This window comes from Ictidomys tridecemlineatus, chromosome 3 (genome assembly GCF_052094955.1).
Source record: "Ictidomys tridecemlineatus isolate mIctTri1 chromosome 3, mIctTri1.hap1, whole genome shotgun sequence".
NCBI classification, from domain to species: Eukaryota; Metazoa; Chordata; class Mammalia; order Rodentia; family Sciuridae; genus Ictidomys; species Ictidomys tridecemlineatus.
Genome location: NC_135479.1, coordinates 168,378,755 through 168,398,476, shown reverse-complemented (window position 1 = coordinate 168,398,476; position 19,722 = coordinate 168,378,755). Strand labels below are relative to the sequence as shown.

General features: G+C 34.6%; 1 protein-coding gene across 1 annotated transcript; it reads left to right on the top strand.

Moving 5' to 3' along the window:
- The first annotated feature begins 17,982 nt into the window (after window positions 1-17,982).
- On the top strand, window positions 17,983-18,915 carry LOC101967979 (olfactory receptor 5AC1). Its single transcript, XM_078041320.1, has one exon. The coding sequence runs from the start codon at window positions 17,995-17,997 to the stop codon at window positions 18,913-18,915; it is 921 nt and encodes a 306-aa protein (XP_077897446.1). The 5' UTR covers window positions 17,983-17,994.
- The last annotated feature ends 807 nt before the right edge of the window (window positions 18,916-19,722 follow it).

The following is a 19,722-nucleotide window of genomic DNA, read 5'->3' as shown; positions in this document are numbered from 1 at the left end:
ATATTGCTCTGGAAACTTTCCTTATTCTTTCTGTTTTACAATTTAAAAAAATAAATTGCAATGTATTGTGCTTTTTATTGAACATTGTATGAACTTAATACATTTTGCTCAATGAATGAATAAATTCTTTAGCTAGGTATGCTTGTCTCAGTTATGAATTATTATGACCACCAAAGGCCAATATGAGCACTTTAAGAGAAGATTCCAAATTGTTGGTTGTTTTAAATCCATACTCAAAGATAAAACTGAAATCATTTCATTATGAAGTCTAAGATAAATGTAATCTTTTGTTTCCAGATACATACATTTTATACTCTTTGAACTTAACATTCTTTTAAGACTCAGCCTGTATAAATTCTCAGCTTAAAATACACTTATACCTTCCTAAATATTTGTTGAGCAATGTATTTTTCAAATTCTCCCTTTTGTAGTTGCCTATCAATACAGAAAACAATCTATACCTTAAAATATTATTGTTAAATATGGAGACATATTTTCCTGAGAAATTTTAAGTGACTAATTCTATGTAGTTTAAAAGTAATATTTAAAAGCAAATTTCATTTTATGGTGATGGTTAAATATATAAATCTATTAATATATTTAAAATGATTTAATGATTCTATATCATATTTATAAAGATTATTGAGTTCTTTCAAAACTTATATTTTTGGATTTATTGATGAACTTGCTTAGCACTCTATTCCTGAGTACAGTTTTCTGTGAAACTAATTACCTAAAATAGCAATTATGTTTAATCCCCTGCCAGTTAAATAAATGAAATTGATATTTTTCCCCTAGAAAAGCTGTGTGTTTTATGTGTTGCCTTCTAGATGGTGTGTGCTCTTGCATCTCCTATTATATTGTGGCCTTGTCAACATGTACAATTATAAAAAATACTTCACATTATTTTCATCCCCCACATTTTTTTAAAAAAAAACGCCTTATCTGAAGAAATAGCAATTTATTGATTCCTTTAACCAAAACCCAAGGTGGGGCAACCTGAATCAGGCATAGTTTCTTTAGTGTTCTCAGAACACAGATCTCACCGTGTCTGTTCTATGTCTTGAACTATGTGGGCTCCAATCCTAGAAGGTCATTCCTTTTACTTGCAGAATCTCTATAGAAGTTTCCGTCTCCTTTTCTCACTTGTGAAGCCCAGTGCAAAACTTTCTAATCTATTTTTCTAGGGGTATACAGGCAGATTAGGCTTGGATATATGATTACTACATGTAATATAGAAATATACATTTATATTGCATGTGGCAAGGTCAATATGTCAATATATAGACTTTTTGACCTTTATATCTTCATAATTTCAATAATAATCTCTACTGATATTTTGACTTCAGAGAATGTATTTGGGAGTTTTCCCTTCCTTTCACTTTTATGGAATAACTTCGGACAGACTGGTCTTAGTTCTTTAAAGGTCTGGTAGAACTTAGCTGAGAATCTATCTGGTTCTAGGATTTTCTCTGTTGGAAGCCTTTTAATTGGTGTTTCAATGAAAAGCCCTTTACTTGCAATTGGTTTATTTAAGTTTTCTATATCTTCTTGGTTAAATTTGAGCAGGTCACATGTGTCCAGAAATTTGTCAATATCTTCTAAATTTTCCAGTTTATTGGAGTATCAATTTTCAAAATCGTTTCTGATGATCCTCTAGATTTCAGCAGGGTCTGTGGTAATATCACCTTTTTCATCTTCAATTTTATTGATTTGGAACTTCTCTTTTTTTTGGTTATTTTGGCCAAAGGTTTATCAATTTTACTTATCTTTTCAAAAAATGAACTCTTCATTGCATTGTGTATATACATGCCCTGGAATGCAAATGTGCTAGTGTGGGTGCAGCCAGAGACTTTGCAATAGCTCTTACAGGAGGCAAGCAATTATGGGATTTTTCTCCTCTGGGATCCAGAGGTGGAATTGTCTAGGTAAAATATTATTTGCACTTATTTCAGTCTCTTTGGTTCAGAAACACTTTGGGAATTTTTTTTTATTGGATGCTGGTAACTTCCTTTTTTATTTAATTGATATTATTTTATTTTTTACATTTGAATCAAATGGGGTATAATTTCTCATTTTTCTGATTGTACAGGTTGCAGAATCACATTGGTCATACAGTCACCTATATACATACAGCAATAATAATGTTTATTTTATTCTGCTGGATGCTGGTAACTTTCTTCATGAGTTCCCAATCCTGCCTCTGTTTGCAGCTGTGTAAGCTGCATGGAGGACAGCTTTCAGCACCCGGGAGTGTTTTCCTCACTTGCCACCGTCTTCCACACCTGCAGAGAGCTTTCCCTAATGTGCCTGTGGAAGGCTGTGAGACTGAGGGTGAGGCTCAGGCTTGGGGAGCAAGGTTTCGGGATTCTAGGGATTGGGCAGTTGAAAGAAGATGTGAATCATTATGGGAATATTGGTCATCTTTTATTTGGATGTGACAATAGATCTTAGCCAGCCTGTGAGACATTTCCATCAGCCTTTTTTATGTGCAGGCCAAACAAAGAAGGCACACTGTCAACAGGTTACAAAAGTGGACACATGCTTACAAGCAAATGTTTATGACCTTGAGTATATATGTATCTGACTTTGACTACAAGCTAACATAACATAGCTGATTCATGGTCTCAGTCACACACTAAGACCAAACATAGCCTGCAGGAAGCCTTGGCAAGGGAGCCTAACTATAGCCATTTGGGGCCTGTCCCAACAAAGGCCTTCTGCATTGAGCCCTTAGAGGACTTTCCATGCTGCCTCCATGGAAGGCATTGAATTTATTTCCACTGTAGTGTTTCCCCTACTAACTTGTGTTCATTAAAATCAGCCTTCCTCCATACCAAAGATTTTCCTAAGACAATTTTCCTTCCTTCCTTCCTTCCTTCCTTCCTTCCTTCCTTCCTTCCTTCCTTCCTTCCTTCCTTCCTTCCTCCCTCCCTCCCTCCCTCCCTCCCTCCCTCCCTCTCTCTCTCTCTCTTTCTTTTTTTTGGAGAAGGGCTATCAGGGATTGAACTCAGGGTCACTTGGCCATTGAGCCACATCCCCAACCCTATTTAGTATTTTATTTAGATACAAGGTCTCACTGAGTTGCTTAGTGCCTCCCTGTTACTAATGTTGATTTTGAACTCGTGATTCTCCTGCCTCAGCCTCCTGTACTGCTGGGATTACAGGTGTCTGCCACAGTGCTCCACAATTTTTTCTTTATTTTAAAATTTGTTCATTTGCTGGCCACGATTCTCTTTTGTCTGTTCTCTCTGCTGCCACTGCTGGCGACTGGAGCTGTGTGTCTCTAAGGTATTTTTTCTTATGCTGAAGTTACTGACTTCCTGTAACTCTATGATGTTTTAAAAACCAGTTTAGTGTTAAGTTGCAGTGAGGTTGTTAGTTACTCACATCCCTGAGAGGCAGTCTTCCTGCTTCGTAAGTCTGGTGCTAAAGAAGTGCCAGGACATGCTTCCTTTCTCCACTCAGCATCTTCTCCTTCACCCTCTACTAATTTATGGCATGAGCTGGAGATAGAGAAGTATTACCTGCTATATGTATTTTTCAGTCATAATCATATAAGGCAGGGCTTTTATCCTCCTGTCTCCCAAATGGAACACAGGTAGTTCCTTAGTCAATGGGGAAAATATCTTTACATGTATTCAACAATGGAAATGTAATTTCCAGTTTTAACAAGTTTCTTTTTATATTTTCTTGGATGTGAAAAAGCTAGTACTTCACTTTTTATCAAAATAGTGAGAAGTAGACCTAATTTTTTTTATGTCTTCTTAATTATATCTTTAATTGAGTTTGGGGGGACTGCCTTTTCTGGTCTATGCATGCTTAGCAGCCTTCAAAATTGTCACTCTGTTAGAAGCAGAATTTGATACTGCAGTCGTAGGAGGAAATGTTCCCCTCTCAGAATCTGGAGAGATTATGAGCAGAAGACAGGAGATGGCAGTGATTGGGAGAATCAGACACATGGATTTTCAAATTTTGCCTTGAAGAAGATGGGGATTTTGAAATGGGAGAGGCAAATATGATTGGTGTGAGGCAGTGTTTTTTCAGTTACTAATGTTACCAATTAGTACAAAATTTTCAGGTCATGTAACACAAATTTATTATATTGCAGTTCTGGAGGGCAGCATTCTTATACGGGTTTCTCTGGGAATGTATTAGTGGTGGCTGGGCTGCAGTCATTTCTGTAGAGAAGAATTTGCTTTCTTCCTTTTCTAGATTGGCTGAGCATGCACTTTTGACTCATAAACACATTTCTCCATTTTCAAAGCCTCTCTCTGTGCTGGACTTTTGTCACCACATTTTCCTTTGTGAGTCTTCTGCTACCCTCTTCTACTCAAGAGCTCCTTGAACTGACTTTGGGCCCACCTTGATAACTGAAGATACTCTGTGTAGTTTAAGGTCAACTTGTTACTAATTTTAGTGGAATCCAGAAAAATAATTCTCTTTTCTGACATGTCACCTCATGTATTCCCAGATTGGGGGGATTAGTATGGGTCATAGGTAGACTTAGTAAAACAATGTCATTGTCTAGATACCAAATTACTGGGATGGAGAGGAATAATTTCTGCCCTTTCCAGAGTAATAATTTCTGCAATGCACCTTCCTGTCCTATCCTGAAATAAGCTTGTTCCCACATGGTACATAGGCAAAATACCCTTGTTTTTAGCTTTGGAGGCTGATCCCCATATTCACATTACATGTTAAATTCTGGAAATTCCTTTAGTGATGGAAAGCTGCCTGGAGGCTCACTTGCTCAAGAAACGAGGAAAGTGCATCATAGTGGATGAATTAGAACATGTGGATGTAGGACATGTTAGAGATCCTGAGGGTGACTACATGAAAAGGAACTGATAGAGGACAAAGACCTTTGGAGGGAAGCCAAGTCAGATAGATCCCAATCAAGAGAGGCCTGTTTGCAAATTCTAACAGGCACTTACTAGCTCGAAAATTGAGTAGCATGCTCAGTTCATAGGAACCAGATAATGCAAATGGGAAAAAATTAGTATTAGGGATCTTCACTTTGCTCCCAACAGACCACATGCCACTTCTTGTCCTATGTTCTCATATTTTCCTCAAAGAGTTATATGAAATGATTGAAACTAATAATTCTCTTCTGTCATCTAGAATGTGCTAGACCATACCAAAATATTCCTTGATGTTAAGAAACACACTGACTAGTATTAGAGATCCAGGTCATCTGAAGGCTAAGTTATAACCTCATGGGAGAAAGGAGGGGAATTAGACAATAAGAAATTGGTTCATTCCTCTTCTTGGACTCTAAATTTTTGGAAGAATCACTTTTCAGTGAGAACAGCTCAAGTCCACTAGGGATGAGTCAGGTCATGAGAGGTGATCCTGGACATACTAAAGAGACCAGATCCAGGAACATATTTTCAGAAGTTCTAGGGAAGTTTGAATGAGAACCCGAAAATTGTCATACTGGAGCAAACTGCAGCATGAGAGATTCTGGAAGATGGGAGAGTAAAATCACTCAATCTATTAGGAATGAGTTTATGCAGCATCGATTTGTCCTTAAGTCATATAGATAAGTCAGAGATAGAACTACACATAGACAGTGGGTGTGGGTGTGTGGGAGAGGAGCAAGAGAATAATTGGGATGGGATGGAAGTCTACACTTTCTGATACCCTTACAAATATCAACTAAGCAATGTTTAGTTGAGTACCACCCTTTATTTATATCTACAGTAGGGACACCTTGCTGACTATGTGGTTGGGATCCCTGGGACTGGGTGTACTGAACTGTGGGTGAAGAAGTCAGTTTCCTACTATGAGAAAGACTTTCTCTCAACTTCCTATTTTACATAGTCAATTTTTCATGAAATATAGGACAGACAATTAGATTTGGAACATAGGTGCTCTTGAAAGTGGGTGGACCCTAGAAAAAGATGACATCTCCTGAGTGGATTAAGATTACTAAGGAGAAATGTAATGAGGCAAAGAAGAAAGAGGATACGAATTTTCTCTCTTGATTCTCTGACTATGGAGTTGGCTCCACTATTGGTATTAGTTTTATATTGGTCAGGATTTATGTTTAAATTTTTTTATGGAATCAGTAAAAAGATAAAGAAATAATCCATCTTCTGACTTCAAAATGAAAAATCTTTGTTCAAAGAATATGTATTGAATTATTTTATCCAGCTCCTTAATAGGTTAAGAACTAAACTGGAGGACTTAGCTTGCAGAATTTTATGTACCTTTACATGTGGTTCTGCTTGCTCGGCTAAGGATCTTTCTCTATTGAATAAGGAGCATATGAATTGAGCAGTTTTTTTTTTAACTATGGTGAGATGAAAAGAATATGGAGATAGATAGGAAACTGAAGACTATAGGTGACTGTGTCCTATGTTGGTCTTGCCAGGCTCCAATCTGCTATCAGGATGTGTGTGGATAATTCTGCTGGAACCTGAGAAGAGTCTTCTGTTCAGGGTATTGCTTGAGAGTGTGGAAAGAGCCACCAATACGTTTTCTCTGTTACTCTTGGGCGTGAGCAGCAGCACAGAAATCAGAGATGGTGTTCAGCCCTCTCCATTCCCATGTGTGGTTAATTGATCAAACATCTCTGCCTTATCAATGAAGGGTGGTTCCAGGCTGTGTATGATTTTCTACTGGGTTGATTTACTGAAGTCCTTGAGTTTTCTCAAAATTTAATTTTTTCTTGCATATACCTCATTGAATCTAGATATTTCTTTCTTTTGCAAAACATCAGACTGTTAACATTTCTGGAGAGAAAAAGTTTAATAGAAAAATCCTCGTGTTTGTTTTCACTACTTGTAAAAAAACAAGAACAAAACCACCAAAATTAATGAAACAAACAAACAAACACTTAATACTATGTTAACATTTCCTTCTTACACTTGAGTGATATCTCTGAATTTGATTTTCAAGCTGCTGCTATGCTAAAGAGCAGGACAATCCATGGCCTTGAAAGCACAAACAAACTGTGAAAATCCATAGAGAACAAATTTTATTCCTTCACTGAGAGAGGCTCATACAAGATTTCTTTTATTTATTTATTTATTGATTAATTGATTGATTGATTGATTGATTGGTTGGTTGTTCAAAACATTACAAAGCTCTTGACATATCATGTTTCATACATTAGATTCAAGTTGGTTATGATTGTCAGAGGCAAACATTGTTACTCATGAACATCTGTTGTGTAAATAACACGGTCTTTTTTATTTTATCACAGACGGTGTGATTTAATATTTTTTAAGTATCCCAGTTCTTTCAAGATAGTCAAAGCATTTTCAAAGCACTGGGTCATAGTTTGCCCTGGTATTCAGAGGACTTGAAAATTCTGGTGGCCTTTAATAAAATAACCTTCTTTAGAAGAAACAACTTTCACCAAATTGTCCTTTGGAGTCTTCTGCATGAGTGCTATGGAGTCTGACATCTTTAGTCCCTGGAGATGTTTGTGTCTTAGAGCACATAACTTTTAGTATATTTTAGAGATTGGTGTCACTCTTGGTTATGTGGTTATGTTCAGTAATGATAGATAACCACATACTTAGTCATTGCTATTTTTTTTCCAAACGTTACTAGGACACATATCTGGTATGAGATATGTGGTTATTGTGTAGGAAATAACTGATTTTCATTTCAGATCATGAATGAGGATGAGAAACATTTTAAATTCACCTGGGATGGGCAAATATGCATGTTTGTGGTCTCACCTCAGGCTGCTTTGCTCTGTGAATGAAAGAATCCTTATACTCTTTATGTGTTGCAGAGCAGCATGCTGATCCATTCTATAATGATATCACATTATACTATTGGGACTAGATAAGTATTATGGACAACATTGTAAAGTTTTTGAACTCCATAAGGTGATATAAATACTATCAAAATTGTGTAAGGGGAGCAAGTGGCAAAAGTAACAATATTATTATTTTTTTTATTTCAGGGATTAATCCAAAGGCACTTAACCATGGAGCCACATCCCTAGCCTCTTTAATTTTTTAATTTTTATTTTTTTGGAGTCCAGAGGAGTGAACTCAGGAGCACTTATTTGACCACTGAACCACATCCTCATCCCCATTTTGTATTTCATTTAGAGAAAAGATCTCAATGAATTGTTTAGCACCTTGCTTTTTGTTGAGGCTGGCTTTGAACTTGGGATCCTCCTGCCTCAGCCTCCTGAGCTGCTGGTATTACAGGTATGTGCCACTGCTTCCAGATTCCTTTTATTTTTTATTTTGAAACAAGCAGTAACATATTTAAAAGAAAATTTGGTACCTAGGCATTGACCAACCACAGTAGGATTTCACTGTAGGAGTCTGTCTCATGGAGATTCTAGTTTTAATTAAGATAGGGATTAGATGAGAATTAGATTTGATTCTCTTGGAAAGATGTAAAGTGTCTTGTATGTGGGAAGGAGGGCTAACAGATGTTAACTAGAGGAGGAACAGGAGAAGAAACTATTATTTGTTCACAAAATCAACTTTCTTTATAGAAACCCAGTCACCCTTTGATTTAATTGTGGTTGTATGTGTTTCAAATTGAAAAATGATGAGCATCACCAACATTTCTGGGTCATAAGTACTTAACTTTCAAAATCCTCTGAGAACTTTTTCCTTTAAAGCTTGACCCCAAAGAAAGCACAGACATTAATGGATGTTTACTGGAAAATTCTTAAGTAACAAGATAGAAAGAATCTAGGATTTGGAATCCCTAAATAATTTGAATATTTTTTTATTTATGAACATTTGTTTTATACTTTACATGAACTAAATTTCTATTGCATCCACTAAGATATTGTGGATTAACTGTGTACAGTCAATTATTGGGGTTGTTTTTCAGTATAGGAACATGTATATAAAGTCTAAATATTTTAAAAATATTATGCTATGTGCATGGAGTGGTGGTGAAAAGATGTCCATTATGTAAAGATAAGCATAGTATCAGTGTGGGAAATAAATTTAATGATGGTGAGCAAATGCAGATGCTGTACTTCAGAGACTATCTATTAGGTCCAGGTAAGATATTAATATTTCTTTGATAATTTTTGTGGAGGAATACCAGGGGTTGAGCCCAGGGACACTTGGCCACTAAACCACATCCCTAGTCCTATTTTTTATTTTTATTTAGAGACACTGTCCCCTTTTCACTGAGGCTGGCTTTGAACTCGTGATCCTCCTGCCTCAACCTCCTAAGCTGCTGGGATTAGAGTCGTGTGCCACCATGCCCCACTGTTTCTTTGATTTTGAAAGAACATGTAAAAATGGAAAAGATTAGCGGTTTTTAGTAAATCTTTAGGAGATAAAATCTAGAGGAGTTGGCAGTAGTTGAAATAGTAGGGTTGAGAATAAAGGTAATATCAAGAATGCAGCTGAGTCTCATTATTATATAAGTACTTCTTTGGTTATCCTATTTCCAGAGAAAGGGAACACTGGGAGAGGACCAGGCTTGAGATTTGGACATATTAATGCTAAAGTGTCTTTGGGAAATGTCTGTACAAATCCTTTGCCCGTTTTAAAATCAGATTATTTGTATTCTTGCCATTGAATTGGTTTGGTTTCTTATATATTTTGTATATTAACATCCTATGATACATAAAAAAAATCTTCTCTCATTTGTGGGTCACCTTTTCCCCACTTCTGATGGTTTGCTTCATTGCTCGGAGCTTTGTATCTTGAAGGAATCCCACTCATCTAGTTTGGCTATTGCTGTCTGTGCTTGTAGCTAAGGTCCATAAAGCCTTTGCAAACAATGTCAAAAAGGTTTTCACTATTGTTTCCTTCTAATATTTTAATGTTTTAAAAAGTTCATATTTAGCCTTTAAACCATACTGAGTTTGTTTTTTTATATGGTATGAAATAATGGTTTAATTTCATTCTTTCACATGTGTATATTCAAGTTTCCCTAAAACTTTATGGGAAGAGACTGATTAATTCCCATTGTATGTTCTTGGCACCATTGTAGAAAAACCAATTGTTATAAATACTTGGGTGTGGGGACAAGTACATGGAGTACTGCATACATGGCTTATGTTAAGGGCATCTGAGTGGTAAACCACTCCCTTGTTGCTGGGTGTGTGAGCAGCAAACCGCTTACCCCGCAGGCACATCACTGGGTGAGAGGCTACATGTTGCAGTCCCTGCACTTGCTCCATGGCCCACTCCTCGACTGGTTACCGCAGGGACAGTTGGCTTAGCTACTGCCTGAGTATATATACATGGTAACTGCAGCAATAAAATTACACCTACTTCCTGCTTGGTCTCTGGAGGTCTTGAATAGCAACTCCACAGCCACACTCTCCTGTACCCAGTTCCATGGACCTCCTCGCTGGACTAGAGAGAGCCCAGGCACTTGGGTGTATTTCTGGGACTTCTTTTTCTTCCATTGATTGATGTATGTGTTTTTCTGGCAGTACCATTCTGCTTTGATTACCATAGCTTTGTTAAATGTTTCAAATTCTGGGAGTGTGGTTATTTCAACTTTATTCTTTCTTTTGTTTTTTTTTTTCTCAAAAGTGCTTTCACTCTGAGGTCTTGTTGGGTTCCATACACATTTTTAGATAGTTTTTCTATCTTCCTGAAAACTGATTGAATTTTTTTTTGAGACTGCATTGAATCTTTACATAATTTTTTATATCAAGATCATTGCCATAATATTAATTCTTCTCATTGATGACCATATAGTATCTTTCATTTACTTATGTATTTTTCAGTTTCTTTCATCAATGTTTTATATTTTATAGTATTAAGGCTTTTACTCCTGGTTAAATTATTCCTAAATAATTTCTGTTTGAAAATGGAATTATTTTCTTACTTCTTTTTTTTCAGCTAGTTTATTGTTAGTATATAGAAATGCTACTCATTTTCATTGGTTGATTTTGTACCCTGCAAGTTTACTGAATTGCTCTATGAGTTCTAATTATTTTTTGGGGATATTTAGTATTTTCTCCTTATAAAATCACATTAGCTAACAGAGATAGTATCACTTCTTTCTTTCCTATGAATTCCTTTTATTTATTTTTTCACAGTTTTTTTTTACTGGAGCATTATATTTGTACATAATGATGGAATTTGTTGCCATGTATTTGCACATGCACACAATATAAAAATAAAATTTTGTTAGTGTCACTTCCTAGAACTTCCCTCCTCCCTTCCCACCTCCTCTCCCTTAGTCCCTCCCTTTCCTCTACTGATCTCCCTTTGATTTTTAGTGAGATTTGATTTTTCCTCTCTTGCTTTCATATATGAAAGAAAACATATGCCCTTTGACCTTCTGACTTTGACTTATTTCACTGAACATATGGTTTCTAGTTCCATCTATTTTCCTGCAAATAACATAATTTCATTTTTCTTTATGGTTCAATAAAACACTATTGTATATATACAACATTTTCTTTATTCATTCATTCCTTGATGGATACCTAGACTGGTTCTATAGTTTTGATATTGTGAATTGTGGGTCTATAAACATGGATATGCAGGTTTCACTGTGGTATGATGATTAGTTTCATTTTTTTTACATATGGATAATCAGTTTCCCTAGCAATGTTTGTTAAAAAGTCTGTCTTCTCTCCAATGTATTTTTGGGAACTTTGTCAAGAATCAAATGACTATAGATGGGTGCTTTTTATCTCTGTGTCTTCTATTCTATATCATTGATTTATGTGTCTGTTTTTATGTCAGTATCATGCAATTTTTACTATAGTTTTGTAGTATAATTTGAAAACAGATATTGTGGTGTCTCTAGAAAACATTTCTTGGCTTAGAATTTCTTTGGCTCTTTCTTTTTTGTCTTTTTAAATTTGTTGTAATTAATTATACATGGCAGTAGAATGCACTTTGACATATCATACATAAATTAGGTAAAATTTGTCATTCTATTGGTTGTACATGATGCAGAATCACACCAGTCATGTAATCATATATGTACATAGGGTAACAATGTCTGATTCATTCTAGTACCTTTACTACCCCCATCCCCCCTCCTCTCCCTTCACTCTCCTCTACCTTATCCAAAGTAACTCTATTCTTCCTAGACGCCCAGCCCCCTCTTATTGTGAATTAGCATCTGCATATCAGAGAAAGCATTTAGCCTTTGGGTTTTTGGGGATCAGCTTATTTCACTTAGCATGATATTCTCCAGTTCCATCAATTCACCAGCAAATGCCAACATTTCAGTCTTGTTTAAGGCTGAGTAATATTCCATTGTGTATATATACCACATTTTCTTTATCCATTCATATGTGGAATGATGCCTAGTTTGGTTCCTTAGTTTGGCTAATATGAGTTGAGCTGCTATAAATATTGATGTGGTTGCATCACTGTAGTAGGCTCATTTTAAGTCCTTTGAGTATAAACCAATGAGTGGGATAGCTAGATCAAATGGTTGTTCCATTCCAAGTTTCTGAGGAATATCCATACTGCTTTCCAGAGTGGTTGAACCAATTTGCAATCCCACAAGCAATGTATGAGTGTGCCTTTCCCCAACATCCTCACCAACACTTATCATTGTTTGTATTATAAATAGCTGCTATTCTGACTGGAGTGAGATGAAGTCTTAGTTTTGATTTGCAGTTCTCTAATTGCTAGAGATGTTGAACTTTTTTTCATGTATTTGTTGATCAATTGTATTTCTTCTTCTGTGAAGTGTCTATTGAGTTCCTTAGCCCATTTGTTGATTGGTTTATTTTGTGTGAGTGTGTGTGTGTGTGTGTGTTTGTGTGTGTGTTTTGAGTGTTTTATATATCCTGTAAATTAATGCTCTATCTGAGATGCATGTGGTAAAGATTTTCTCCCATTCTATAGGTTCTCTCTTCATGTTATTTATTGTTTCCTTGATGAAAAGAAACTCTTTAGTTTCACTCCATCCCATTTATTGATTCTTGATTTTATTTCTTGCACTTTAGGAGTCTTTTTAAGGAAGGATCAACATGTTGAAGATTTGGGCCTACATTTTCTTCTATTAGGCACAGTGTTTCTGTTTTAGTGCCTAAGCCACTTTGCCTTATGTTTTGTGAAGGGTTAGAGGTAGGGGTTTTAATTTCATTTTGTTACATGTAGATTTCCAGTTCTCCCAATACCATTTGTTTAATAGGCTATCTTTTCTCCGCTGAATGTTTTTGTGTCTTTGTTCAGTATGAGATAGAGAAAAGTAACCAAAATTCAAATGTGTTTTGTTTGGCTGAAGTATTAGAGGCAATTCACCTAACCCTTTCAAAAGTGTGTGCTCTCATTCAACTTCATAATGTCTAGAAGCAGGTGCTCAAGTTTTAGTGAATTGATACCCCGAGCATTTCTTAATGAGTTGAAGTGCAATTATTAAAGCTAACTTTATGACATTAAAAAATCTTGCATAAAACTTCTGCTTTGTTTATTTCTAAACAATGTTGGGTTTTATTTATTTATTTTAGTTCATCTTCCTTCCACATAAATTCAAATATTGTAGTTAAATTATCTCCATATCATTTTGTTTGAAATTGCATCAAATTTATATATTAATTTTTAAAAACACTTTATGAGATCAAGCTATTCTAAATGGTAAAATTAAGAATTTTCACATATGATACCTCTAAGTAGGATTTTATAGTTTTTAAAACAAAATCTGTCATATTTCTTGCACAGTTGAATCATAGCATCTCTGCATAGATACAGATATAAACATATTAGTATCTGAATAATTAATTCTCTCATTTATGAACATAGAATATTTTTCATTTATTTATGTCCTCTCAATCTCTCAAATGTTGTACGTTTTTCAGTGTTCAGATTTTACTAGTTGGTTACATTTATTCTTAAATTTTTTCTGATATGATTGCCAATAGGGCTATCTTAACTTATTTTGGTATCAGAGTATATTATCTTTATATACACATATATGTGTAGATGTATAGGTACCTCTCTCTCTCTCTCTCTCTCTCTCTCTCTCTCTCTCTCTGTCTCCCAGTTCCTTATACACTTGCCCATTCTCATACATACATATTTTTATTTCTTTTTGTTAATGCAAAGTTTGGGATACATGCAATGTAAATTGGTACAATTTCCCCAGAGTGTACACTGCAAATTTGTAGCAAATATCTCAATAAGGTGCACATACTTTGACAAATTATGTGCACATTTAAGAATTTGCATATTTTTAAGAAAAACCACCAGATTGGGTTGGTGTGGTGGCGCATGCCTGTAATTCCAGCGGCTACAGAGGCAGAGACAGGAGGATTGTGAGTTCAAAGCCAGCCTAAGCGACATTGCAGTGCTAAGCAATTCAATGAGACCCTGTCTCTAAATAAAATACAAAATAGGGCTGGGGATGTGGTTCTGTGGTTGAGTTACCCTAAATTCAATCCCTGGTAACTCCCCCACCCCAAATCACCAGATTGGAAAAATAATCACATTTGCAAACAAAAGATTTAAATATGTAAAACCTGTATTAGCAAGTAAAGTATACTTTATGAAAAATTATGAACAGTGATATAAAAATTTTGTTTTTAAAAAAGCATATGTAAAAGTAGTACAAATACATGCATAAGTAAAAGTGTAATAAATAAACATGAAAAATTATCTATTTACCAGGGATTTGTGAGATCATTGCCTTTTATTTTGTTTGCACTCTTCTAAATTTTCAAATTTTCTACAATTAATCTGTAGTGCTTTTGTTTTCAGAAGAAAGAAAAAAGAGTTATAAATTAATAGTTTAAAGTAGGTAATGGGTATCAAAAGTCATTTGTTGATTAGTCTACAATGCCCAATAGATTGACCTTATCCTACAGGGAAATTTTAGGTGGCATTGAGGGACTTTCAGCATTAAAATAACAATCAAGGTTGAAGATGGAGAGAAATAAATACCAGTTACTCCAAATGGCATTTGTAAAAACAAAATAAAACAAAAAATATAAATGTGGAGGAGAAATTATATTTGATATCTTTATTCTTGAACCTTAAGAGTTCTTCATGAAAATTTAAATCTTCTCGAATTCATGTATCTTCTTGTTGGAATTGGGTGAGAGTAAAATGCTTTATTCATTGTCACTTTATTTCTTGTAAAGTTATATCATTTCAGCCTCAGTGGTTTCTAATGAACATTAAAATATTAAATTAAAAACTATTCCAAATAATTTACCTATCACATGGAACAGAGAACAGCTCTGAACTCAAATACTAAATAAATATTTTAATCAAATTCCTCTGAATCCTGATAAATACAGCTATATATTTCTGTAATGAAAATTTAAATTTGTGATTGAGTTTCTGAATCTGTATGTTTAAACAATATTTTATGTTGTTTACTTAATAGCAATGAAGAACCACTGTCTCACAAATGATGGGTAGAAAAGAACTTTGGAAAATCCGGAATTCCAGATGCAAACCTTAAAACCAGTTTGGAGTTGAAATTGAGAATTAAAATCTAAAATTTTTAAAATTTTGGTTGACATTGTTCTTGTTCATGATAATTGTAAGTTATATAATGAAACACTGATTATTTTATTTTGTCTTTAAAAAATGAATTTCACTCTGAATTTACCTTTAGAAACCTCACAGAATCAAGATTTTCTAGAAACTGGCAATGGCAAGGATTTTTTGTATAAAAAGAGAGGGGTCTTTATTTTCCTCCTCATATGGTTCTTGTTTCTAGATATCCTAGAAATATACAGAAAGGAAGAATTCTCCACATCTGCAGCAAACATCATCATTGTATTCTTTTTAAATATAAAATAAGGATATTCTAATACTGCTGAAGATTTAAGAGAAGCACATTTTCTCCAATATCACTGCAAACATTCCTGGCTCCTCTGTTGGTACATTTTACTAATAAAAATCTCAAATGAAATTTCTTGTTGTACTCCCATTGACTATGAAGAACTGGTTTCCACAGAATAGGTCCTCTTCCTAAGGATGGGATGGGGGCAGGTACTTTTCTGTATGAAATATCTCACTTTTGTATGTTTTCACTATTCTGAGTTTATTATTCTCAGAACTGGGTTTTCAGCTAACTTCTTTTTGTGCCTTTTTGAGTGACAAGGAGGGTCCTTTAAGATATTAGTTTTATGTAATCACAACTCAAGGAATGAAGTGTTAGGCTACATTTGTACAGAGCTGGTGACTAAGCCATAGAAGTGAATATATTTTTCAGTATTATGCACATTAGTTGGATCTGTACTATGAACCTGGGAGTTGTGAATCCAAGCATTGTAAATACTCTTTTAAATAATTATAAACTTAGACTTGCTATTTTTCATAAGTTGCTCCTATTTTAGATCATCAAGACAGAGATTGGACATATAAAACACATATTTCTAGAATCATGCATAATTTTTCATTAAGAAAATGTACTTCTGTAATCTCAGCTACTCTGGAGGCTGAGGCAGGAGGTCTGAGAATTACAAGTTCAAGTACAGCATGGGCAAATTAGTGAGAATCTGTTTCAAAATATTTTTTAAAAAAGTATATGTGTTGTGGGGGGAGGTTACAGGTGTATCTCAGTGATTAAACATCCTGGGCTCAATCCCCAGTACAAAAAGCAAAACAACAACAATTAAAAAATCCTTGGTATTTTTGACTTAGACCCCTCCCCTCCCCACCGCAGGGTTTCTGTGGGAGCTTTTCTTCTCATATATTTCCCTCATTTATTTAACTTATGGATATGTTTCAGCTTTTGTGTTTTTTTTCTTTTTTTTCTGCCTTTCCTATCTTTATGTTCATTATTGTCCTTTGGTTTAATCATTTTGGTTTAATCTTTTCTCCATTTTTGATTTGATATTTAAATAAAAGTTATAATTTTGACATTTAGATTGAAAAAGATGGAAGTTGTTTCTACTAGGGTGTCTTCTGTAATGCTTCATTCTAATTTGAATGAGATAGTCTCATTCACAATGTTAAAAAAAAGGGAATAAAAAATTCTTACAATTGCTTTAGTATTTTGTTCCTTTGAAATATTAAGACATTCTTAGTAAAGGGCTGAATACTGTCTACACTGATCTTTAATGATACTCATAGAAGGATTCAAAGTCTACAAATTAATTGGCTAGAGTTTTTATTTTTTGTTTTTCTTAAAATAGCACTTATTTTAGCATTGCAAGATTAACATCAGAGTTACAAGTCTGTGTTCCTGACCTAAGAATGACAGTACTCTAACTTAAAACTACTAAATAGATATTTGTTAACCAAATGAGTAAGTAATTGTTTTCACCTATGAAGGTATTTGGAGAAAACTACTAAAAATTGTATAGGATATATGTCAAGTTTTGAGGAATTTATATGGTTTAATTAACCCTCTGGGATGGTTTTGGGGGAATACAATCAAGTAATATAAAGTTAACAGACTGAAAAGCGTGAAAATAGAAAACTTAACTCAGTGTCTATTGTTTGGCTAATTTATATCTTGGAGAAACGAATGAAATATCTTTATTACCAAAGGAGAACCCTTGTTTTATTGATTAGGAAAGACATGAGTTCCTGGAAAGAGAGATAACATTTACACTTTGAACCAGAGTCTTGTTTTCATAGATTTTAACATAAAATGTAGATTGTCTTTTTTATTCTCTCTTTTTTGGGGAGGGGTACCGGGAATGAACAAAGGGGTACTCACTAAGCCACACCCCAAACCCTTTTTTGTATTTTATTTAGAGACAGGGTTGAGTTGCTTACTGCCTCACTGTTGTGCCACTGTGCCCAGCAACTTTTTTTTAGTCTTAATTCTGTAAAACATTTCCTCATTAATACATTCAATCTTAAGGTATTTGTGAATGACAGGTTTTCAGACCAAATCCCTTAGTGTTTATAGCTTTTTCCACAATTGTTTAAGTAACTATATGCATTAAAAACACCTTATTTCAAAAGTACATAAAAGCTTTCGATGTGCTCTTAAAAGAAGCATTGAAACTTTATATTTCATTATATTCATTTTCATGAGCAAATTACAATAGAAACAAAGTAATTCCACTTGTACTCCTTATCATTTTATATAAGACTTGATTAATGTTTTTAACCTCTCTCATTGCAGTGATTAGCCTGAGTAGATATAATGGAGACAAATGAGACACAGGTGACTGAGTTTGTTCTCACGGGACTTACAGACCGTCCAGGGCTGCAGGTGCCCCTGTTCCTGGTGTTCCTTGTGATCTACCTCATCACCATGGTGGGCAACCTTGGCCTGATTGCTCTCATCTGGAAGGACCCCCACCTTCACACCCCTATGTACTTATTCCTCAGTAGTTTAGCCATGGCTGATGCGTGTACTTCATCCTCTGTGACCCCCAAGATGCTTATCAACATTTTATCTAAGAATCATAAGATATCCTTGGTTGAGTGCTTCATCCAGTATTATTTTTTTTGTAACAGTGCAACCACAGAAATTTTTCTCCTGTCAGTGATGGCCTATGATCGCTATGTAGCCATATGCAATCCCTTGCTTTACCCAGTGGTGATGTCGAACAGACTCTGCACTTGTCTGATAAGTATGTCATATGTAATTGGTTTTCTGCACCCCATAATTCATGTAGGATTATTACATAGATTGACTTTCTGTAGGTCCAACATAATAGACCATTTCTACTGTGAAATCTTGCCACTGTTTACAATTTCTTGCACTGACCCATCTATTAATGCATTAGTGATTTTTATATTTGCCACTTCCATACAAGAGTTTTCACTTCTGAGTATCATAGTCTCTTATGCCCGTGTCCTCTTTGCCATCCTGAAAAAGAAGTCTGAGAGGGGAAGAAGCAAAGCCTTTTCCACCTGTGGGGCCCATCTGCTCTCTGTGTCTTTGTTCTATGGCACTCTCTTCTTCATGTATGTGCGCCCTGGGTCAGGTCCAGATAAATATCAAAATAAAATGTATTCACTGTTCTACACCATTATAATTCCCCTGCTAAATCCTTTCATTTATAGCCTGAGAAACAAGGAAGTTTTAGGTGCACTGAGAAAAGTGATGAAGAAATAAATATTGCTCTGGAAACTTTCCTTATTCTTTCTGTTTTACAATTAAAAAAAATAAATTGCAATATATTGTGCTTTTTATTGAACATTGTATGAACTTAATACATCTTGCTTAATGAATGAATAAATTCTTTAGCTATGTATGCTTGTCTCAGTTATAAATTATTATGACCACCAAAGGCTAATAATGAGCACTTTAAGAGAAGATTCCAAATAGTTGGTTGTTTTAAATCCATACTCAAAGATAAAACTGAAATCATTACATTATGAAGTCTAAGATAAATGTAATCTTTTGTTTCCAGATACATACATTTTATACTCTTTGAATTTAACATTCTTTTAAGACTCAGCCTGTGTAAATTCTCAGCTTAAAATACATTTATACCTTCCTAAATATTTGTTGAGCAATGTATTTTTCAAATTCTCCCTTTTGTAGTGGCCTATGAATACAGAAAACAATCTATAAATTAAAATATTATTGTTAAATATGGAGACATATTTTCCTGAGAAATTTTAAGTGACTAATTCTATGTAGTTTAAAAGTAATACTTAAAAGCAATTTTCATTTTATTGTGATGGTTAAATATATAAATCTATTAATATTTTAAAATCATTTAATGATTCTGTATCATATTTATAAAGATTTCTGAGTCTGTCAAAACTTATATTTTTGGATTTATTGATGAACTTGCTTAGCACTCTATTCCTGAATACAGTTTTCTGGGAATTAATTACCTAAAATAGCAATTATGTTCAATCACCTGTCAGTTAAATAAATGAAATTGATATTTTTTCCCCTAGAAAAGCTATG

Excerpts from the sequence above, each read along its gene's own strand:
- LOC101967979 (XM_078041320.1), top strand. The coding sequence starts at position 17,995 with ATGGAGACAAATGAGACACAGGTGACTGAGTTTGTTCTCACGGGACTT.